General features: G+C 39.4%; 1 protein-coding gene and 1 long non-coding RNA gene across 3 annotated transcripts in view; one reads left to right on the forward strand and one right to left on the reverse strand.

Moving 5' to 3' along the window:
* Positions 1-25,023, forward strand: part of mkln1 (muskelin 1) — a 107,754-nt gene that overhangs the window by 49,856 nt on the left and 32,875 nt on the right. For both annotated transcript variants that reach the window (XM_003220747.4, XM_062983317.1), the window contains 4 exons: positions 7,818-7,930; positions 20,880-21,092; positions 22,422-22,643; positions 23,832-23,961. In XM_003220747.4, the coding sequence (XP_003220795.2) occupies positions 7,818-7,930; positions 20,880-21,092; positions 22,422-22,643; positions 23,832-23,961 (678 nt within the window). The remainder of the gene's footprint in view (positions 1-7,817; positions 7,931-20,879; positions 21,093-22,421; positions 22,644-23,831; positions 23,962-25,023) is intronic.
* On the reverse strand, positions 1,161-11,558 carry LOC134299674 (uncharacterized). The gene is made up of 4 exons (XR_010006941.1): positions 11,450-11,558; positions 9,687-9,802; positions 9,219-9,343; positions 1,161-3,044 (listed from the first exon to the last, which is right to left on the reverse strand). It is a non-coding gene; the product is annotated as an uncharacterized LOC134299674 (long non-coding RNA).

Below are 25,023 nucleotides of genomic sequence, written 5' to 3' on the forward strand. Positions count from 1 at the left end.
TAAAATGCTATGGCATTATTAGGCTATTAATAGCGACATGGCTTGCGTGGGGATGAATCAGCACTTGGCTTGCGTGTCAGCCGCCTGACAGAGATCCCCGCTGGCAATTGATTGCATGTCTGGTGGGCATCTATCTTAACATTTTGCACAGTACCTTATGGAGCCAGCACCCACCTTGGTAGAAATGTCAGGTATGCAGCACTGTGTGTTTTAGGCCAACAGTGTGATGGAACCGATGGTAGTTCTGGTCAAAGGACACTTACGTAACCACTGAACGGAGCTGCAATTAGCACTGCGGTAACCTGTTTTCATAACCAGAAATCAGACCTTTGTCTCTGGCACCAAATAGGCACAAAACCTAAATATTAAGACACCCAGTTCGTCTCTAGTAGTGCCCCCCCCCCCCCCAGCTGCTTATCTGCCAATTAAACCTTGCTTTAAACACTGGCAATTGCTTTTAGCATCACAGTTTATCTGATAGGAAGTTTCTCGTTTAGTAGATTGAAGAGAGTGATCCCTTGCTTCCGGATATAAATGGAAGTCTGATTTTTTGGTCACTAAAACTGGTAGCATGTGTTGTTTAGTTCTTACATGCTGCTGTGGGCATGGGTTGTGCTCTTGCTTTAATTGTTGTGGGTTTCAGCTTCACTGTTCAGGGAATGTGCTTGACTTAGCAACTGAACATGTGCTCTGCATATGGAAGCTCCCAGCTTCAAGCTCATTGTTGGGCTGCAAAAGAAATCCTGCAGAGCCACTTCCATTGTCTAGATTGGGGTGGGTAAAGGGCGACTCATCCCTTGGGACCCACCTTTCTGGCTTTTGAAGGAACCAGCTGCCCCCAACAAAGTCCCCCAACCCCACTGTTTTTATTTTTAAAGATTGGCTCAGGTGGCTTTGGACCCCAAACCACACAAAAAGTCCGACTTCATGCATAAAACACAAGGAAATACCCCCAGTAGTAAAGAAGAATTTCCTGTTACCGGTTTGAAAGGAACTGCAAAAAAAAAAAAAGCCAGAAATATTTGTTCTTTCTGTGGATACATGACGTGTGGGGGTCTGAGGGGCAGTTGACCCCTGGCCCTCATGCAGTTATCCATTGCTTGTCTAGACAGTATTAAACTAGCTTGAATTGGTATGATCCGGTGGAAGACAGATTTCTATTTCTTAACTGGTTTTTTAATTGATATATTACATAGTACAACAATTTCTTGTAAATATAAGACAGGAAATCATCACTAGCAGGAGATTTGGAATTCATGTCTCTAAATATAGTTGATTCCTTCTCTAGGCGGCAAACAAAAGCATGATAATGTTGTTAAAGTGAACACTTTCTGTCTCGGATGCTTAACTACGTCACCAAACCAGTTAGTCACCGCTTCAAATCAATTTCTAATTTTCTCTGAATGATGTTTGTATTAGGTGTAAATGAGAGTGGAGAGGAGACTGATGGTAGTTGCAAGAGCCAGAATGGCAAACCCCGATATCCAATATAGGTACCTTAGTTAATAAAGCATCTGACAAAGAATGTTCTTTTTATAAAGTCCATTTCTACCTGCCAAGCTCCACTTTATTTCTTTGTCTTCTATCTAGCTGGAAATTTTTAATACCAGATTTGGCATTGAGAGGATGGTGAGAGAGGATAAGAGTAGCATATCTAGAGTAAAAACATCAGTGCATCTAGAGTAAACAGTGTAATAAAATTTGAGCTCAGAAAAAGTAGGTTTCTGCTCTAATAAATGCTTCTGTTACCATGTGTACCAGCCTAAAAGAGGCAAGGTAAACTGCAGAGAAGTTTGTCTCAGCAGCTTCTCCTAGTATAGAACCCATATGTCTGCTCTCCAGAATGGAAACCATGAAAAATGGAAACTTGTGAAAGAAAAAATAATTCCTGAATACATTGTGGAAAAAGACTTCTGGGGTCTCTAGAAGAGTCAAAATGTTTTTGAGTACTTATGCAAAGTTTACCTGACTAGGTTATTTCGCTTCAGATGCATACATTGTTTAGTATTGAATGTTAACTGGAAACATATTGAACTTCTCATCTTTTTTGTGGTTTTGTATCCTGTCCCTATTCCTTCTCTTGTTATTTCTACTTTTAAAAGAAGTAACAACCAGGGACACATCTTCTTTGTTAACTGTACATGTTAATGCATGTACAGTTTTGATATGGTGACATTTAGGGCAAGGAAGCATCTTGCTCAGTCATATTGAAATGGTTAACATAGGGCTTGTTGCTATTTCTAAAGCTGGGAGGCTTTCATAGCTTATCAACTTTGTGGCTGCTGTGTCCTTAAATTGTGAATGTTGCCTTTGAATGTTTAGTATATGCATATGCAGACTGGAGAGGAGTTTTTTGTTTAAGTGATTTATGCCCTGAAACTTGCAGTGATCGCGCGTCTGCAGAAGTACGTGTTCACACTTTGGTCACCTACTTCTCAGATTGGCTAAACTTTCCATTACAGAAGCATAAGCTGGTGGTTTGGAGTTGGAAATGAAGGAACGGGCTGACATAGAAGAAATGCTTAAAGCAGGGGCATAGGGAAGGTTGTGCTTCTGGTTTTGCAGTCCCAGGAAACCCTCTCTGCAAGGCTTCCCAACTGTAAGGAAAATGGGACATGGCAAGGCTACTTTCTATTCCTGGAAGCTGTTTTTTGGCTTTATATTTTGCTTCTTCTTATGGTAAATCAAGGTATGTGAAAATAGCCTACCACACTTGCTCTACCCCTCGCTTGAAGGTATATATCAGATGTATTGTTGTGGAAAATGATAGAGATAGGTTAGTGGCAAAGGTGGAAGATATGAGAATTTTAGTCTGCTTTGAATGTGCTTTGTTTGACACATAATGTGTCTGAGCTAGTTTCAGGATGTGGGGAGGGAAGAAGATGAGACCAAGAATGTTTCAGTTCCATTGTTGATAGATGGTTGAATTCCATAAAACAGATCTGACAAATGGATAATTATTCAAGCCTGGTCTGCCTAGCTCTTGAGCGGGTCAGGAACTTGTATTGGCCACTCAGAATGCCTCCTTTATTCTTCCATGAGCCCTAGTGAGGAGAATAACGTATAGATTCAGAGGAATCCTGAGGAAGATGTTAATAACCTTTAAATAATTTGAAAAAGGCTCAGCAAAGGAAGTACCAGCAGCCACAATACTGTATTTTAATGCTGATTTTCGAATAGATATTGTCTGGAACCCTCGCCATCCCTTAACAGTATAACCATTGGTAAGGGTGCTCATTCATTTATTTATTCATTTAGAGTAGTGGTTCTCAGCCTGGGGTCCCCAGATGTTTGTGGCCTTCAACTCTCATAAATCCTAACAGCTGGTAAATTGGCTGGGATTTCTGGGAGTTGTAGGCCAAAAACATCTGGGGACCCCAGGTTGAGAACCACTGATTTAGAGGTGTTTCAGTTCAATAAAATGTGATGCCCCCCCCCCCCCCAATTGTCCATTTTAAATTTTGGAATTTGACCAAGGCAAGAAATGCATGAAAAAACAGTTCAGAATATTCATTTCAGAGACAGCATTTGCTCTGTAATTCTTAAGTTCAATTGCTCAACAAAAATAGCATTTGTTATTTATAGCATAGTATAAGAAAATAAATGTTGCCCATCAGCTAAGGAACATGAAGAAAAAAGGCAAACATTACTCATTCTGCCAAAAAAGATGGATGACAGGATGGAAGCAACCTTTGGGCTGCAGTACAGCTGGAGAAATTATAACAACGCAAATGTTCTTTGTGTCTTTTAACCTTGAAGAGTTTGGTTCATGGTAGTAGCAATCCACTTTCTCTAGTTGCTTGTGGATTTTTCTTTCAGCTAGACTCCATTAGATTAATTCCCTTTTTGCTATTGACGCAACCTCTCTGGGCTTCGCATGATGTTTTGTCTGAGGCCTAGTAGGGCATGTGGCTTGTACCAAATCTCTCGTGCTTTTTCCTTGGTTATCAATTGGGCCATTGTGGCAAATGTGGGTTTTGTGAGCTGTGAGAACTTAGGGACACAAAAGGACTTGCTGTTTGCAAGGAACATTGCCCGCCCTGTGCTTTCAGAAAGGAAGGGTAATTAAAGTTAATGACCCAAGGTAACCTTTTGGTGGAAGCACTAGGGGTAGCCACCAGCTACTGTAAGCCGAGGTCAGTCTCTCTCTCTCTGTGCTTCTCCCTCAAAAGGAAGCATTATTACATCATTTGGCGACATGGCCGGATGTCTGTAGACTAGTGCATTAATATATTTCAGTGAATAATCCCAGGATGAAATCTTTCTTGTGCTAGGTTTTTTGTTGGTTGATGGTGAGATTTACAGAAGCACTTTTCAGACTTCTGTTAGGAACTGTTTTCTAGATCATCTTGTCTGCTGAGAAGCCTTTATGTATGGCAGGATATTATAAAGACTTTTTTTAGAGTTTATTTATTTATCGTGTCAGAAGCGAACCGAGGGTACAAGTTGTAATCTATTTGATAACACAAAGTTTAAAAAACTTGGCATTATACTAAATGTTTTTTGACCAGTTTTTTGGAGTGCCTCTGGTGTTGCTTTAAGAAGGTCCTCCATTGTGCATGTGGTAGGGCCCAGACTGCATTGTAGTAGGTGGTCTGTGATTTGCTCTTCTCCACACTCGCATGTTGTGGACTCCACTTTGTAACCCATTTCTTAAGGTTGGCTCTGCATTTCATGGTGCCAGAGTGCAGTCTGTTCAATGCCTTCCAAGTCGCCTAGTCTTCTGTGTGCCCAGGAGGGAGTCTGTCCTCCGGCGTCAGCCACTGATTGAGGTTCTGGGTTTTAGCATGCCACTTTTGGACTCTCACTTGCTGGGGAGTGCTAGCTGATATCCAAACAGGGGATGGGCTGGAGATATCAATGCCTTGGTCCTTTCGTTGCTGGCTGCTACTTCCCAGCAGATGTCAGGTGGTGCAATTTCTCCAGTGGTGTGGGCCGTAGACATCCTGTGATAATATAAATGCTGTAAATAAATAAATAATATGGCATGTCTCATTAAGAGCCACATCCACTGTTTTAACGTGGTGGGATGTATTCCACACTGGGCATACGTATTCAGCAGCAGAGTAGCAAAACGCATCTTCACTGTGTCTGGTTGTGATCTCTAGGTTGTGCCAGTCAGCTTTCGTACAATGTTATTTCTAGCGTGTTTGCTTGATAGTCAATAGCAGTGCTTCTTGTAAGCCAGGGCACAGTCCAGGGTAACTCCCAAGTATTTTGTTGTACTGCAATGCTCCAGTGGGATTTATTTCCGGGTAATTCTCAGAGCTCGAGATGCTTGTCTGTTGTTAAGGTGAAAAGCACATGTCTGTGTTTTAGATGGATTAGGGATCAGCTGGTTTTCCCTGTAATAGGCAGTAAGAGCATCTGAAGCTTCAGAGAACTTCTGTTTAACCATTTCAAAGCTCCCTGCTTGGGCGGTGATGGCACAGTCGTCAGTGTAGATGAAACACTCTGTCCCTTCTGGCAGTGGATGATCATTTGTGTAAAGGTTAAACATTGATGGAGCAAGCACGCTCCTCTGAGGCAGGCTATTCTTCTGTTTTTGCCATCTGCTTCTCTGGCCCTGGAATTCAACAAAAAAGCTCCTGTTTTGTAACAGATTTCCTATGAAGCGGGTGAGGTGATAGTCCTTTGTGATATTGTTAAGTTTTTCTCAGGAGAAGGCGATGATTTACAGTGTCATAAGCTGCTGACAGCTCTATGTAGACAACTCCGGTAATCTGCTGCCTTTCAAACCTATCTTCTATGGGCTGAGTCAGGTTCAACACCTGTGATGTGCAGCCTTTGGCTTTCCTGAAGCCATTTCTGTGGGATCATACATGGATCTATTTTTTCCATAATTCTATGCAAATAAGTCTCTTCAGAACTTTGTAAAGATGGCACAATAAGGAGATTGGTCTATAGCTTTTTAGGTAATTACAGTCTTTGCCTCGTTTGAAGATGCTCTTGTTTTCCTCCAGATTTTGGGGAGTGCAGTTGTTCATCAGCTTCTGCAGCCAGCACCTTGCTTTTGGGCAAAAGTTCTTAATTTGTTCCATCCGTAGATTGTCCAGGCCAGCTGCTTTGCCATTTTTACATTTATTGAGGTCCATGTCCAATTCAGTAGATGTAAAAGGTTCATGAAGGTTGTTGTTATTATCTGGTTGTTTGACTAATGGTTTCCTTCCTATTTTGGTGGAAAGATTGGGTTTCCCATTCTTCAGAAGTTGATGCGCTATCTGATTTGCCTTTATGTTGGCATGAGTATTAGTTTGTGAGTGATTATTGCTCAGCCATCTTAACAGCCTCCATGCCTTCTGACTTCTCCTGCCCATATTGACTTCTGTAATCAGCTTTATCCACTGTTCTTTCTTGACTTCAGATGGAGGACAGAATGCTCTGTGCTGCCTTAAAAGTTTGCTCACTAAATAGGTCTTCATGGTGGAGCCTGTAATAGTCTTTTAACAAGGCAGCTGTATCAAGGGTAATGCCCTGAAGGTAGTGTGTTCTGCCGCCTCTCAGTATAGAAGCCCATGAACAGGTTTTTATTATTTTGATAAAGCACTCGTATTCCTCAGGGATTGGGGCGACCAATATGATCGTGTCATCTAACATGTCTGAGAATTTAGACCAATCTGCCTTTCTGAAGTTGAATCTTTGTTTAAATTGAAGTTCCTGAGGCCTTATAGTTGTGCACAATTGGCATACTATTGGCTGATGCTGTGTGTTTGGATATTGGAGCCATCTTCATCCCTCCTCTTCTTGGTTTCTTCCAGATTACATTGTATGTTTCTTCCAGATTTTTTGTATGCTCCTTGCAGATTATTTTGTATGTTGACATCTCATCACAGATTTCACTCTACCCATGATCACCATACTGTTCACTTGATCTAAATGTGAGGATATTAGCGGAAATGAACAATCAATGGCCAAGTACCCATTGACTAAATTCTCCATTACTTCTACATAACTGACATTTTATTGCTTTTCAGCTGAATGATTGTATGAACATCCCTATGAAGACAAACAACAAAATATCAGTTATGTAGAAATGATGGAAAAAATAGGCAGTAGACCCTTGACCCTTGATTTCACACTTCTACTAAAGGATTCTGTGCAGACCACGTTTCATTCATATAATGTGGCTGCTTTCCTTTATCCTTGTTTTCCCATTTGTTCACTCAACTTTTTTCTTTCTCCCTGTGATAGTTTACTTCCCAGATTGTCTAGGAATCAAGGGAAATTGTCGGAAAGATTTGGCTGTATGTAGGCAGAATCAATCCGCCAACTTCTGATACAAAGGGATTTGAACATGTAGTTCTAAATATCTTTCGTCAGAGATTTAAAAAAACACTTTCAAGTGTAGGCTGATGTGGAAATTGCAACATATTTTTTGTGAAAAAGATTTGTGACTGTCTCTTTGTATTTAGTTTTAATCACAGACATATTACAGCGGTATGGAACTAAGACACGATTGCATATGGTGCCATATCTCCATTTTATTTTATTGTCTCACACTTTTAACCTCTTCTTCTATGTGTGTGTATGTGTGTGTGTAAGAATCTTTATAAAGTTCTTCTAGTATAAAAGACATCTACAAAATCATTAAGGGCATAGTTTACATCTTGTCGAAATTGTATTAAAATTAATTACAAGACTCTGCCATGGTTTAAGCACCAATCTTGCTCAATATTTCTCATTGATCATACTTCAGAAGAGGTAGGGTTTTACATTTTGAAGTATTTAGTTGTTGTAAGTAGACATTTTGACAATGCAGTTCTATTTCAAGTTGGTTGATTCACAAACTAATGCCTCTTCACCCACAATTTTGATAGAAACGGTGTATTTGTTTGGAGGCTGGGATGGTACACAGGACCTGGCAGACTTCTGGGCATACAGCGTGAAGGAGAACCAGTGGATGTGCATATCAAGAGACACTGAAAAAGAGGCAAGTATGGAGTCCTTTCATCTGAGTTTGCAATGTGACTGGAGCCTTGTGTTTGCCAGGATAACACAATTTTTAAACACGCCGATTGTAGCTCAGCTTTGAGCCAGGAGTGGAGTCGGAAACAAACATTCCTCTGCCCGCCCATTCTGAGAGAAGATGAAGTCATGACCCTTTTAGGTCTCAAATGTCTTTCATAATAGTTGATGGAAAAGCTGGCTAGTTCCTTTGTTGAGAAATAAACAAGATGCTTTGGCAGAACAGAATGCAAAAAATGCCTAATGAAGGTTTTGGAACTGCTTGGAGGGATTGGTACAGAACGCTGCCACTAAATTCCTCCAGATATACATGCAGTAAAGCACTTAATTAAATGAAACTTTAGGAAGAATAAAGTATTTGGAGATTCCAGAATCAGAAGTGAGTTTAGGTGGGTTTTATCTAGGTAAGCCTTAGATGTCTTCCGACCTGCTCTGGGACTAATTTGGTATGACACAATGACTAAAGTAGTAAAAAATCAGTCAAGGAAATACTTCTTTCAACCCCCTTACTGTTTCTTGGGCAGGGGGTTTTGGGAAGCTCTCTTAAGATTTAGGTTCCTTCCTCCTTAATAGGATTATATAGACCCACTTTATAAGCATTTCAATCAAATTGGTTTGAACCCTTGAAAGCAATGCGTAAATGCCATACATATGAGTATACGTTATATACTTGTATTACATGTAGGTAACACATGTGTTTGTACATGTATGTATGGAGTTCATTTGTGTGTATAATTCATGAGAGTGGGTCTCCTGTTGAAATAAAGGCCCACACTCCTTATTTGGAGTAGTTCCGGGTCAAAAAGCTCAACCTTTTGGTCTTTAGCAAAAAAAAAAAAAATCTAAGGAAAACAGCTAAGGTCACAGCCAAAACGGCATAAATAAACTCAACAGGGGAGATTTCCAATGTTCTTGTAAAAGGAAGGGCAGCATGTTCGTAAACAAGCCACTAAAAGGAACAATCTGTTGTACAGCGTTGCTGAGAATATCAAATGAATTCCAAGAAGAAGAAGAAAGAAGTTTTGGTGTTGCATTCCTATTCTTGCAGAAATCCTAAGCCTAAGCCCTCACAGTTACCTGGGGATAGTGGAACTAACTACTAAGTACAAAGGCTTAACATTGGGCTTGATTATTTTAAAGGTCACAGAAAAAAGGGGCAATTTTCTTAGTATGGCGTTTCTGTGCCGTTCACAAAGCTTTATAATAAATAGAACAGCACTAAAAATAATCCTTGTGATATTTCAAACAAATACCTTGGAATCACTGGTGTATCATATGAGCCTTCACTTCTACTTCGGATCTGTGATGGCATTGATAGTGGCAATATGAGGACCATACATTTCATCAAGGTCTGGGGAACTGGCTTGGATTCAAGCTTCTGTGGAGGCAAATGAGATTGTTTTTTGTCACTACAACTATTTAATGATTCTTGCTTTGTTTTGCTTCATGCACTGTGGTCTGTATGAAGAAGTAAGCTATGATCAGTTGTTCTAGAGTCAATCAAAGAAAGAGGTAGACTAAAATGAGGTAAACAGACAGAATTTTCTTTCATTGGCACCTTCTGGGAACTTCTTTGGACTTCAACGAATGTCCAAAACAAAACAAAAAGTCATCCAAAATCCACTTCTGGTTTTGAAAAATAAACCAGTGTTGCTGTTTTTAAAAGAATACTAAACAGTGCAGAAGCCCTTGCAGCCTATTAAAAAGGCAAGTCACCATACCTGGAGGCTTCTTAGAGAAGCAGTGTATCCTTTTGTTTTGCTAAAGACAGCACTCTGTGGAAGTGTCACAGGCTACGAAAACATCAACAACTCCTTGGAGAACTGCATGCCCAGCCCTGCAGTAAAACAAAATGGAATCTGTATCTTTGGCTCAGGCTCCTTTGTGTAAGGAAAGAACAGCATAAGCAAGCTTGTACATAAAGGCAAAGATGTATGATATGTTGTTTTAAGAACACAACATCCCACAATTCCTTATTTCTAGTGCACAGATGGGGAACCAACAGAGGGTGCAGCAGGAGGGAGAGCATGTACCATAAAAATGGCAAACATTGAAGTCCCAAGGGTTGCGGTATTCAGTGCTACTGGTAAGCTTTGTTGTTGTGTGCTTTCAAGTTGTTTCTAACTTATGGCACTCCTAAGGTGAACCTATCATCAGGTTTTCTTGGTAACATTTGTTCAGAGGGGTTTTGCCTTTGCTTTCCCCTCTTTTCCTCAGAAAGAATATATTATTTGTCCAAGGTTAATTCAAATATCTATTGGTAGATTATTTATGCAGTCTGCATAAATATATTGTTATACTATTATTATATATTAAATTGGTGTCAGAAATATTATGATTAGGGTTTGACATTTGGAGTTAACTGTGTGTATGTGCCTTTAGGTAACTTGTCGAGTTATATCAGGGAGTTGGACTGGATGGCCCTTTTGGTCTCTTTGAACTCTATAATTCTAAGACTCATGAGTTTCACAGGGTTTTCTTAGGCAAGGAATACTCAAGAGGTGGCTTTGCAGGCTGGTAAGCAGGCTGACCCTGCTTACCTTCCAAGGTAAGGCAAGGTTGGGTTCTTTTAGTCATGGAATTAACTGTATCCAGGTAGTTAGCAACTGAGCATTGAATGAACCTTGGTGTATCTGAAAGATAATTGTTTCCAGAAGTGTTGTCTAGCTTCCGACTAGGCCAGTTTCTTCATTACCAAAATAGAAGTGTGACATTATGACGTGAATATGAGATACCCAGAGTCGGCTCCTACTTGGCTGTGAATTTTCGTGAGTAGCTCCAGGCAAGTCTGTCACTCCTGCTTGAGGACTGATTTGTATGCATGTCCCTGATGCCTCTTTGCAACACAGGTTATGGCTGCATATGTGGCACTCAAACGTGTATTGCACAGTGACATTGTAATATTTTTCTGTGATGGTCTGAATTGTGGTGTCTGCCTCTTACATAGTCTGTGGAGGTGTCGCAAGAGGTAGTCAGAATTGTCTGACTACGTCAAAAATATATTAGACTAGGCAGTCGTTTCTTTGTAAACCTAGACTGGATTACTGCAATGCATTCTATGTGGGGCTGCCTTTGAAGACGGCTCGGAAACTATAACTGGTGCAGAAATTGGCAGCCAGGCTACTAACTGGAGCTAACTATAGGGAGCATGCGCTGCCCCTTCTAAAGCAGCTCCATTGGCTGCCGATAAGTTTCTGGACCCAATTCAAAGTGCAGGTTATTGCCTACAAGAAAGTAAGTAAGTAAAACTTTATTTCTATCCCACCCTATCTCCCCATTGGGACTCAGAGCGATTCACAACATAAAATTCAATGCCATACAAAGCCCTAAACGGTTCGTGTCCAGTCCGTCTTTGTGACTGCATCCCCCCTGTGAACTGGCACAGGCTCTAAGTTCTGCCAGGGAGGCCCTCCTCTTGGTCCCACCACCGTCACAAACGTGGTTGGTGGGGACGAAGGAGAGGGCTTTTTCAGTGGTGTCCCACCTGCTTTGGAACGCCCTCCCCAAGGAGATTAGGCAAGCCTCCACACTGTCCGCCTTCCATAAGGACCTGAAGACCTGGATGTTCAAACAAGTTTTTGAGAACGCCTAGCCCTTAGTTGTTCTACACAATTGTTATGCATTCTTGCACAACATTCCATGCTCGCGTCCCATGGTTGCACTTTTGCACTTATTTATTTATTTATGTACTACATTTATATCCCACTCTTCTCACCCCAAGGGAACTCAGAGCTTACAAATCAAATGTACATACAATATGTTATTAGCATAGCACAATATAAGCATTAAATTACTATATTGTATGATATCATTATATGGTAATATTATTAGTAATATTATATTTAATATATAATATATAATTAATATTATTATATTGTATTATTAGTATAATATTGTATTACATTATAATATTATCAATATTATATGTATATGCAATATATTATATATTGCATAGCATGTTGCCTTGGCACAGGAGATGTTGCTATGGCACTTATCCCATTCCCTTGCCCATTATTTACAGCCTAGCCATGTTTACAGTAGATTACTGCAAGATGAACACCATTTTAATTGAGTTTTAAGTTGTTGTTTTATATGCCTACTGTTTTATTTAATCGCATTTTGTATTGTGTTTTATTTTATGCTCTGTTTTTAGGCACTTGTACCATGTGTAAGCCACCCCGTGTCCCTTTGGGGAGATGGTGGTGGGATAAAGGAATAAAGTTGTTGTTGATGTTTTTTTATTATTATTATTATTATTATTATTATTATTATTATTATTATTATTATTATTATTATTATTAAGCCTGGTCCCTTTTTCCAAAGCAAAACTAGTTGTTTAAATATTTGAAAGGATGTTCAATTGAGGAGGAGGCAAGCTTGTTTTCCGCTGCTCTAGAGACCAGGACAAAGAGCAATGATTTAAATTGCAAGGAAAGAGAGTCCACCTAAACATTAGAAGAAACTTCTTGACAGTAAGAGCTGTTCAACAGTGAAACAAGCTGCCTAACAGTCTGGTGGAGGATTTTAAGAAGAGGCTGGATATCCATCTGTTGGGAGTGTTTTGATGGTGTGTTCCTGCATGGCACAATGGGGTTGGACTTGATGGCCCTTGGGGTCTCTTCCAATTCTGTGATTATCAAGAGAGATCCTTTTCTGACTCCCCTTTTGGAACATCTTGCATCCCTCAGCTTTGGCAAAGTTTGAAATGGAAGAGAGAATATTTGGTACAGCCCTCTTGGCCTATTCCATTTTGAATGCAGGTGAAGAAAAAATTCATTATTTGAATGATCCTCTTAAAGGAAAACCACAGAGCACTGGTATGTTGGGAAGAAAGGTTGGCTAGAACATGTCTCGGTGACACACAGCACTTTTTCCTTCCTTTGGAGTTGTTATGCATTTCAAATGTTATCTGAATAGTTGTGCTTCTCCCAAGGCCTGAGGTTAAGGAAGTGAGAGCATGGCTGCTGGAATGTTTGAGATGAGAAGTAAGAAGGAATGGAAAAGGATACATTTTGCTCAGTGGTGAGTGGCTTGTGTTCCAGAGGCAAATGCTTGTTTTTCCAAGGACAGAGCAAAGGCTGATGTTAGTATTGCCTGCTGGTAATGTCTCTCTAGGCTTGGGCCCCTTACAGTGGTAGCCCAACGGCAGCTTTGACTTTGAAGGGGAATAGTCTCGAAAGAGGTTCAGGTCCAGTTGCTGACTCATGTCCAAACATTACATGGCAATATGGTCAAAAATGGAGTAATAGTAGCCCAATAATGAGAAAGCAGGCATGCTCTACCCTTCTTCTCTTACCTCATGGTGGAATTGTATAAGCACGCAAAGAAGAGATAAGAAACAATATGTTTCTGGACTTGGAACAGTTCTGTTGCAAACACCTTGAATCTTCAGCAGGATGCTGCCAGAGCTTGTGATAAGAAGGCCCTTTTAATAAAGGAATTTGGACAGGACCTTTGATATTATAATAAGTACACGGTGATGCTAAATGTTATCCATCAACAAGTTGTTATGATCCCTTTGCCGTTTTACACCTTTAAGCTGCCTCTTTTTAATGCTAAAAGGAACTAGACCAGACTTTCTAATTAGAAGTCGCTTCCTGATCATTTCCTGTTTTAAAAACAAACTCTCCTGGGTTTAAAATGGGGCAAATGTTATTTTGGAAATAATAGGTTTTTTTTTGGGGGGGGGGGGGAATTAACTCCTGAGGGACCACTGAACCAGCTCTGGGGGTTGACTTCTTCCCTCCCTTTCTCTGTAAATTGAATATTGACTTTTACTTAAGAGACATGGAATGCATTTTAAACATGATAAGATACAATGATACAATTTGGTTTGTTTTTAAATATGATATGATATAATAATAAGTTTTGTTGTCATGTCTGGCCAGGTAATGTTACAGTTTGGTCATATAATTGTTACATATTGAATCCCATTTCTTAGAAAAAAAGTTATTGTTACAAATTGATATTATTTAAAAATTGAAAGTGTGGTTTCCTTTGCTGTTCCCATAAAAGTTATGTAGGATTCCATTGACACTTAGTTGCTAGCCTCAATTTGAAGTAGCAGGTTGAGTTTAATAAGTTATTCTTGTCATCTCTTGATTCTAATTTTACTCTGTGGCACATCCTTTTGTGGAAGTTCCTGAGGTGCAGTTTGTGACTATCCTAGGATGATTTAATTGCTACCTCTGTCATAAGGGTTTTTAAGCCAAACCCATCATATGCCCATTGGTGATCAATCTTGGAGACAGTGGAGGAGCTGAGCCCTTGGATCATGAAACAATACATTTGTTCTCTTATTTTGCTTTGGAGTTGCCCATCCACTTCCTTAGCTAACATACAAAGCATCCACTAAAGGGTTGATTGCAAACAACTCAACCTAATTTAATTGTGCTGTGTTTTTATCTCATGTGAATTTGTAGTGATGGTTGCTACAATTTTTGAAAAGGTGAACCACATCACTGTGCGTGAGAAGAGTTGATATTTGATGTTTACATTAATTCACACAGAGTTGTTTCTAGAGTTCTTTTATTTTACAGGCATCCTTAGTTAACATAAAAAAGCTTTTTTTTTTTTTTTTTTTACAAAACCTTGTCTGCTTATATCTCTTTCTCTCCCTGTTCTTTGTCTAGTTAGAAAGATTTCACCAACATCCACTTTGGGAATAATGTTGAAAAAGAACTGAAGATAGACATACTTTCAGTGTTGAATTGCAGTAGCACTGGCAATAAGGCTGGAAGCATGGAAACATGGAATTCTGGTGACTGATCCTAATGTAGCTATGTGTACTTGCCTACAACAGGCAAGGTAAAATGCACCTGACATAAGTATCCTTACTTTAAATGCATGAACAGCAAAATAGAAATGAGGAAATCGTACCAACCTGCTTCATCATCTAATCTCAGAATGTTAAAGATCTATATATTTGGTCATCAAAATGAATATTTTAAGAAAAGTGGAGGGCAATGAATGAAAAAAAATACCCTGTGTGCATTTGAGAAGAAACTTCTATGTGATTTTGGAAAGCTTTGAAATGTTGTTTGATTTCACACATGCATAGTGACAGTTCTGTGTACAAAGTTTGTAGAAAAATATATCAATGGCTTTTCTCTTCAGTTACATAGGGGCATATCACTATTATTTTCATGTTATTTTGTCTCTTGTGCCTATTTTTTTTTTTTTTTGCCAAAGAAGCCATTCTCAGGAACACACCTGTTTTGTTAACTGGGGTATATCTGTGTTTTAAAACTCAATTGGAGTGCTGTCTGCTTCTTTTGTGGGAGAAGAGTAGCAAGATTCTTGGTGATAGCCAGGAAAAAGTCTAACTATAATTGCACCTCTCCTTAGACAGTGAAAGAAAGCTTTCTGTCAGTCTCAGTTCTCTTTTCCTAAAGAATAAGCTTTTGCTTTTTTGGGACCTTTATCATAATAATTGCTATGCTTTACTATGAAAAATGCTGAATTTTTCTATTCAAAAAGCAATAGTACAGAAGGGGGGTTGTGTGTTTATGTGTATAGGGATCTTGCCAAGATCTTTCTCAAGAAGACAAGAATTGTCTCTCAAGATTAGTTCTGTAAGATATCAAATAGGCTCTCTAGATAATACCAACCAAGTCTGCTCCGCTTTATAAAGTTTGGTTAAATTCTTAGTTTACTCTTTTGGAGCATGGTATAGGCCAGCTCTCTGTCCTGTGCATGCTTTTTTTTTTAAGATTTTGGATGATATTTGGTGTAGAGGTTCATTCCTAATTGCCCCCCCCCCCCCCCTGTATCTGGAATGCTCAAGTGTTCTGAGCACAACTGAAGTATTTGTAGTCTCAGAGAGAGTCTCTGTTCTAGATTTTTTTCTGTTCCTTTCTTCTGAAGGTCGATAGCACACTAGGCTTGTAGCAAACCATTACTTGTCACAAAGGCTGTTTTTGTGAATACTCTCTTTCAGCTTGGTTTCAGAATTGTAAAGGCTAATTAGTTCAATAAGTTCAGTTTTCATGCTATTAAAACAAGTGGAAGGGTGTGAAAAGTTGTGGATTGGGAGGAGATGGACGAAAAAGGATTCTAAGGAAGGGTTCTAATGTATCCTCCCTGCCTAAGTTCTCAAACACAGGAAGATAATAAGTCATTTCAGTGTATTGCAGACAGCCTTTCTTTTCATCTTGTTCCTTCATGTTTGAATCGCCAGTGCGGAAAGGACCTTTGGTCATAGCTTAGCCCAATTGTTTGCTTTGGCAAGCACTTGTTAATAGAAGAGCACAAACCAAAATATTGTTGTTGCTTGGGTGAAGAACATCTGCCTCTCGGAAACTTGATAATACGACTTGTGCTTTCATTTGGAGTTGTTTGGAAAGCATACGGTTGCATATACTGTTATACTCTTACCAGTTATGCCTCTTGTTGCATTCTTTTCACAAGCCAGCATCTCCTGCATGTTGAACTATGTCTTCTATCTTGCATAACTAGAGCAGACTGACCAGGATGATGGGAACTGTAGTCCAGTACATACAGAAGGAACCCATATTGAAAATGTGGAGACTTGAAGCTGAGGAGTATTTTTGCACTGAAATAGCTGTATTGGAACATTTTCTCATTCTTCTTCCTAAGAATTGTGTCATTTCTCATGTATGCTATCATTTGCTGTCTCCTTTTCTCTTTTCCTGTTTTTTAAAATGCAAGGATTTTGTAGTAGTAAAGTGGAACAGTTCATCATAGGAGTCTCTGCTTACATGCCAAAATGATGCAGCTCAGACGTACTTTGGCACACTTCAGGGAGAGTTGGGCCTTGGAAACAGAATTTGAAAACAAATTTCCAAAATGAAAAAGAAAATGTCATTTCAGAATTTCCCAGAATCTTCCCTGGTCGTTTAGCTTTTCTGTCATCCAGCCTCACTTGAATCGTTCCTCATTGCAGAGTGAACCGCCTAAACTTTTCTTTCAAACAAGTGGAAGTCGTGTTAGTAGCCCACAGATTCTTCTGGGATTAAGATGCATTTGTAAATGGTTGCTTAGCTCTGTTTTACTGTGAAACAGTGTTGATGTGTACAGTATCTCCGTTTTAAAATCATTGAATTAATTTTGATTGTGGTCAAGGGACAATGATATAAAATAATCTGTCCCCCATTTTTCCTTCAACTCCTGCTATTTGTTCTTTTATACCTGTTTTTAAAATTGGTTCCCAGACTTGACCTACTTGTATTCTTCCTAGCTCATTCTTACCTTAACAGGAAGTATATTGCAAGAAGTTATGAATAGATGTTCCTTGGACTAGTTCTGCCAAAATCCTCCCATGGGAAAATTTTGGAATGATTCCCAGGAAATGAAGCATGTAGAAATATGTTTGTATTTCTTTGAATGAAAAAAAAAAAGATGTTGGAGGGAAAGGTCATTAAGGATGTTCCACGGTATGTCCCTTTATCACGCCAAAACAATTTCATGAGAAAGAACAAGTTGCATTGGAAATGCCTCCAACTTTTGCCTATTGGAAAGTCTGTTCTAATAACACTTCTTAAATATAAGCAGCCAAGCATTGTGTTAAAATCTTACTACATTGGACTGAAGACTAGGCTATTCCTTGTGGAATTTCTTTCACACAGAATGTGGACCACATTCATTTATTTTAGGATTTCTAAGAGATGAATGAAAATATTAGAACAGAATCTAAGATTCTCAAGGCCTGCCTGGTCTGGATTTATATTGCAGATGAGGCTCTACATTATTAGATACACCCAGAAATAAATACAGGGGGCTCTCAGAATCAGTCAGGCTTTGGTTCTAGGATCTCCTGTGGATGTCAAATTCCATGGATGCTCATGTCCCTTTGTATAAATGGCGTAGTAAAGTGGTACCCAGGATATAAAATGATAAACCATTACAATGAAGTTGCAGTACTAGGGTTTTTTTGTGACAGAATAAAACTTTTCATTGTGGGTTTTTTTTCTTTCTGAATATTTTTAAGCCATGGTTGATTGGATTTGTGGATTCATAACCTATGGACATGATGGGGCTGATTGTAAATCCCTGTATGTAGAAGTCAGGCCTGTCAGATGAAAGGTTTCAATTCTTCCTTATCTGACATGTCAGTTTTGTTCATGTGGTGATGCTAATTACATTGGTCTACTGTCTGATCAGGTAAACATTCCACCCATAGTAGGAATTGATCTGGTGTTGACATTGGTTTATTATTTTATACGCTGGTTGTATTTCTGTTGAATATTGCTATGCTTTTTGAAAAAGGATGTCAATAATGATAGTGTTGTTTTTGTAAGAGGAAGAGGTCAAGACAACCTTTCTTGGACTGAAAGGCAGGATATAAATGGGTTTTCTTTCAAAATATGAAGTTGTGTAATGAATAGTTTCAGTATTCCTGTGACCCAGGCAATCAGCCAACGAATTGCATCATCATTATTGGCTGTTTTGACCCAAGGAAGTCTACATCTATGCTAGTGAATGTGAAGGATTCAGTTCAAAGCTCTAGTGAAATGCCTTTCAATTAAAGTCTCATTCTTTGTACCTCTGTGAGTATTTGCTGTTCATAAGCACCTTAAAGACGACCAGATTTCTTGTGACGTAAACCTTTGTGGAATATTTCATGGAAACTTATCCTTGTTAATTTTGTGTGCATTTAAGATGCTTCAAGACTCATATCAGCTTTTATGTTGTTATCAGAAAGGAAGCTTTTGGAGCCTTATGTTTCAAGGCTGGATATGAAATTGTTAGCGCATGTTAATTTGGGTATGCTTTACATAGGCCCGTCATGTCTAATTCTGTTTTCTGTGTCTAGGATTATTTTTTGTGAACCCTGTCAAATTGGTCTCTGCTAAGTTGTTTACTTCAGTAGTGACTTCACTCTGGATCAGAAGCATCTTGATGGATCAGACCAAAAGCTTCTCTAGTCTGGTACTCCATTGACACAATGGATTGTGAAGCCCACAAGTCACAGGTTACCACTCTTTTAGGAAAGGTCACTTTGATTTTGAATTCAAAACCTTGTGCCTGCTGAGCTCAAACAAGCGAAAATCTTTATATAAGTGCAAAACCTTCAACTAAGGAGAAGCTTTCCTTTGTTAGAGGTTTTTAAACAGAAGTACCAAAACTTAGATGTTGTGGTAGTAGATTTTCCTGCATTGGCAGGAAGATAGACTAGATAAACTTTGAGAGCCCTTCCGGCTGTTTGATCCTCTGTAAGCTCATTACTGTTTTGCTGCTGCTGACCAAATCTACCAAGCTGAATTAAACATCTCCCCCTCTGAGGCAGATGACCCCAAGAGCCAGCCTTTCTCCTTCCCTTGGTTTTGTGTTAAGAGCTCTCAAGAGAAATTTAGTATCATATGGCTACTAAGTATATGCAATGGATTTTCTCTGGGGAGTATGTATTTTTCCTCCTCCTCCTCCTCCTACTACTACTGGGATTTTTTCTAAGCATACTAATATCTTTTTCTTGATTCTCAGTAGCTCACTTTGCCTATGTAACTATCCCATTTCAACCTGTTTTTATTTGTAGTCTCTACGTTGATGATATGATAATAGGCAACCTGGGCTATAGATATGTGCAGTTTTGAATTTTTATGAATCATTTTTTAATGTAAGTAGATAGACCAAATATACTGGAAGATTTTTAAATTGATGCTCTGCATTGGGTATGATTTTCCCAAATAATGCTTTAATGCATTATGTAGTCAGGAATGTAGTGGTGGAGACTTAGGAAATGATGTAAAAAATACTTTTCAGAATAAAAAAACCTTGTTACCAGGTGGTAGAGCAATGCCTTTTATAAGACAATGACATATCCATGTGAGTAGTAGAAATTGAACCCCTTTTCCCGTTTCTTATACGATGATTGAGAAAACCCCAGTACTGGTGTTCATAATAATAGAAAGCAAGCTCTGAAAGTTGGCAGTAGACCTTTTAATTTAATTGCATACAACAGTGTCCAGCGTGTTTCTTGTAAAAATTTCTGTGGGTATTAGAACACATACCAAGCGTGACTAAAAACATCTCATGTTAAAGGTTTGTTTCCCGCTTCTGGTGAATCTTTCCGTGTTTAGTGTCATTGTTTTCGTGACTCAGATCTTATGCCCTGCCAAAGCCCACTGTCCTTCAAAGCAGCTGTATTCCTGTAAACTTTGACTCAACGCTGTAATTCTGATTTCCTGGTATTCAGTCTTGTGTAGTGTATCAGGGGATATCAGGGAAGTTTTTATCCTCATGTTAAAGAGGTCCATGGATTTTTGCCATTCAACCAGAGAGCATTAGTTTCACCCATCTTTATAGTATTCTCAAAACACCAACTATGGACTCGATTGAGAATAGCTGAGAGAATAGCAGCGCTTTCAGGGATTGTTGGACTGCAAATTCCAGAGCCCTTTGCCATTTGGCTTTGCTAGCTAGCTCTGATGAGAGGTTTTTTTGTGTGCCAGGAGTGACTTGAGAAACTGAAAGTCACTTCTGGTGTGAGAGAATTGGCCATCTAAAAGGATGTTGCCCAGGGCATGCCCTGATGTTTTTGACGTTTTTACTGTCCTTGTGGGAGGCTTCTCTCATGTCCCCGCATGGAACTGGAGCTGATAGAGGGAGCTCATCTACGCTCTGCCTGGGTTGGATTTGAACCGGCAGCCTTCAGGTCAGCAACCCCATCTTCAGGTCATAAGTCCTGCCAGCACAAACCCACTGCACCATTCGGGGCAGTGGTGAGAGTTGTGAGAATGGTGAGAGTTGCAACTAGCAAAGTCTATAGGGCTGCAATTTCCCTGTTTCTGGTCTAAGATGAGTTTCATATAAGTGTTTCATGCTTGAACCTAGATCTACAATCCTAGCCCTACCATAGGAAAATTCACACAATACTGGCTGTTAGATTTGGGTTTACTTTGATTTGGTGAACTGCCTAAAGGTATTGCTTGCATTCTCTTTCCTCTGTTCACTAGAATGGTCCCAGTGCCCGGTCGTGTCACAAGATGTGCATTGACATCCAGCGAAGACAGATCTACACACTCGGTCGTTACCTGGATTCTTCTGTGAGGAACAGCAAGTCTCTGAAAAGTGACTTCTATCGCTATGATATTGACACAAACACATGGATGCTCTTAAGTGAGGACACTGCAGCGGATGGAGGTCCCAAGTTAGTGTTTGACCATCAGGTCAGTATGTGCAGCCTGTGAACAACAGTGCCCTTTAATTCTTGTGATGATTATCATTATTACTAGGTTTTCATGCCTACATCTATGTGACACTTTAGAAAGAACAAACAGAAAGATCCTACTTTTAGGAATTACAGTCTGGATAGGGGAAGTTGGTGAAGCAAGGATAAACAGGGAGGACCATGCTGCTATTTTAGAAAATCTGCCAAATCTTTGCCATATTACAGTAGAGGTAGGCAATCTGTTTTGTGTCAAGAATCATAGAATAATAGAGTTGGAAGAAGCCACATGGGCCATCTAGTCCAACCCTCTGCCATTCAGAAAAAGCACAATGTTTGGGAGCAGCATACTAGTGATTTGCATAATGCAAGTCGCTTCTGGTGTGAGGGAATCAGCCACCTACAAAGTTGTTGCCCAGGGGACGCCCGGATGTGTTACTATCCTGTGGGGAGGCTTCTCTCATGTCCCTCATACTAGTGATAGCAGAGCCAGATATTGGTGGAGCACACCCTTGCTCTTCCTTTACACCTCCTTTTCCATTTGCCTCTTATCTTATTAATTCAAGGATGGAGAACTTGTGGTTACCCAAGTGTCCATCGGAATTCAACTCCCATTATTTCTTTTTCTTGGTGAAGGGATGTACAATAAACTCCCCTATTGGAGAAGGAAAGAATCCAATGGGAAACTCAAATAGACTTTTGTCATTTTAAAAAAGGTCTCTAATACAGTGGTTCTCAACCTTTGGATCCCCAGGTGTTTTAGCCTATAACTCCTAGAAATCCCAGCCAGTTTACCAGTTGTTAGGATTTCTGGGAGTTGAAAGACAAAACATCTGGATACCCACAAGTTGAGAACCACTGCTCTAATAGATACTAGTAGAATAAAGTAGGCAAGACAGTGCAGATGTTGATAAAAAACGAGTCACACAGACAAACAGGAGAGATCCATTATGTATGTTGAGGGAAAGTCATCATGAGAAACTTTGGGTAGAAATAGAACAGTTAAGAGATATTCATTACTAGAGGTGTTAAGTAGACTTAAAACCACCTCTGATTGTTTCATTGACTAAGAAAACCCTATGAAATTCATGGGTATGTCATAATTTGACAGGTGACTTGGGGACATTTATATAGGCATGTTACTCTCTTGCAATTAGAAGTTTTGAGGCACCATAAAGATTAGTTTGTTGTATCTTAAGTCTTCATGGATGCAGCCTACATCTAAAGGAGTGGACAGTGTCTCTGAAGGCCTGTTATATGGTATGGTAAATCTAAATGTTCTTATTTTATTTTAAAATAGTTTTCAAAGAAGATGTCTTCTTCATTTCAGATGTGCATGGATTCAGAGAAGCACATGATCTACACCTTTGGTGGTCGGATTTTGACCTGCAATGGCAGCGTGGATGACAGCAGGGCCAGCGAGCCACAGTTCAGTGGCCTTTTTGCTTTTGACTGTCGATGTCGGATGTGGAGGCTCTTGCGAGAGGATTCCTGTAATGCTGGCCCTGAAGATATCCAGTCCAGAATAGGGCACTGCATGTTGTTCCATTCAGTAAGAACCAACATTGATCAGGAATGGCTTCTTCAGCCATTTTGTTGGCAACACTTTTGAAAACCAATGTTAAAAGGAAGATTAAAAGCTTTAATAATTAATCAGTTAAAGGGCGAATTAAGCCACAGAGACAGCTAAGGATATGCTAGATTTTTATTACCATGTTATAAAAGAGCAAGATCCAGGAGGATGTAGTGGTCTGAATGTTATATTAAGACATTTGAGAAGAAGGGTTTCAACCCCACTTGATCTTTTGACAGGATTTTTTGAAGAATAAGATAGTGGATATTAGGGATAATAACACTATGTAACAAAATTTTTAAATGTTATTTCCTGTTTAACTGTTCAATACTTTGAAAGTAATTGCTATCCTCCAGAAACTTTGTTTTGGTAGCTGCCATTATTAATCTTTCATATGTCATTTTTGACCTTTTGTGCAGACCACAGAAACAATGTTTTTGCAGTTTAATAAACTTTTCCCATGTTTTTATGATAGAACCAATTAGGAAATTATTTTTATAACCCAGGAACAAAAATTGTGTTACATGGTGGAATTAGAACATTCAAATATTACTTCACTTTCTTGGGTTTGGTGTTATTTTTTGTTGTTGTGTATTTTCTCAAAAGAAGAATGAACCATCTGTTGTCCAGACTTGAAGCCCTTAAACGTAAATGACATAAATCATAGGCTATTCCGTTAAAAGGCCAAAAAACCTCTAACAGTCTTTAATTTCCAGTTTTTCACAGAAAATACACCAAACTGCTCATCTAAAAGTATATTTACTGTAACATTAAACCTGCTCTAACCTCTTTCTTTACCTACTGCGTGCCCCTTATAGTGGTAATTGGCATTCATCCCATTCCTTTACTTCCTTATTCTTCTATCACTAGCATGAATCACAAGATTTGGCCTTCAGAATTTTGATTGACATTTTAGTCTACCAGGTTTGGTTGAAATAAATGTCTCTTCGTGGGTCATGGTGACAGGCACGTGTGCATAATTTTGTTTGCCTATTTCCTATTTGTGGCTGTTTCTCAGTAAACTTTTGCACCATTGTTCATTTCACTGAATTTTAGAGGAAATTTTGGGTTGAGAGTTCCTACTCAGGAAACATAGACTTTGCACACACACTTCTTGCAGGAGAACTTTTAAATCAACTCAGCTGCCTCTTTTTCCTTTTCTTTCAGAAAAATCGTTGCCTGTATGTGTTTGGTGGACAGAGGTCGAAAACATACTTGAATGACTTCTTCAGTTACGACGTGGATTGCGATCATGTGGACATCATATCAGATGGCACGAAGAAAGATTCAGGGATGGGTGAGACACCCTCTTGACTTACATTTTCTCATTTGTTTTGGTAGAAAGATTTTAAAAAGAACAACTTGGGAGGGCGATTTTCACCAAACAGTGGAAAATGGTTTAAGCATCCTATTTGTTACCACTTACTCCACCCAAGCTTCATATTTACTTTGTGAACCTGCCACATCTGCGTTTAATTTTCCTAGTTGCCAGTTGTTGTTTTTTTCAAACGGACATTTGTTATAAAACGGAGGCAGAAGATGACGCATGCAAGGTCACATGAGACATCCTGACTGATTAGGAGCTCTGCTTCCTACCTTTTAAGAAGTTAATTAAAATATAAAATGCCGGAGACATTGCTAGGCATGTCTGTAGCCACAAGGACTAGTAACATCTACATGAAATGAAAAGTGATCTGGCACCATTTTGACAGGTATTGCAGAGCAGAAGTAGTATTTCAGCTTGCTCAGGTCGGGAGAGAGTATTGTCCATGAAAAATTGGCCCATGGCCCCCGTACAGTTGAGGACCCCGTCACTTACATGTTTTAGACCATAACTCCCACTAGATCCAATTTAGAAGGGTCATTGGCTTCAGAGGAAGAGTGTTTGGGAAAGGCTGCCTTACTAGACTCCACAGCCTAAGAAACAGCCTTTTCCATCTCTTCTGAAACTGCCTCTTTCAGGAGCAGCATGTGGCTTCTTGTATTTCTTTTTTAATTGGACACCTGCGATGAGTTCACTTTCAATGGAAAACAGAATCTGTCTTATGGCTCAGTACATTCAGCCATGTTCTCCTGGTCAAACATATTATTTGCACGTTGCAGTTAGACACATGAGAACAGCATAATTAGCCCTCTCTCTTTTCTGGTCCTGCTTGTGCTGAATAGCTGACTTTGTAGGCAACTGACTCATTTAGAAAGCCTGAATGAATAGAATTCCAGTTTACCATCCTCATGTGTCTGAGAAAGTAAATAAACAGTTCAGAACATTTCCCTTGTTTGTGAAGGGAAATGTTGGAATTTGTCTCTCTTAACAAGGGAGAATAAAAAGCCCATTGTGTTTTAAACTGCATGTGCTGAT

The sequence above is a fragment of the Anolis carolinensis genome, chromosome 5 (genome assembly GCF_035594765.1).
Source record: "Anolis carolinensis isolate JA03-04 chromosome 5, rAnoCar3.1.pri, whole genome shotgun sequence".
Lineage (NCBI taxonomy): Eukaryota > Metazoa > Chordata > Lepidosauria > Squamata > Dactyloidae > Anolis > Anolis carolinensis.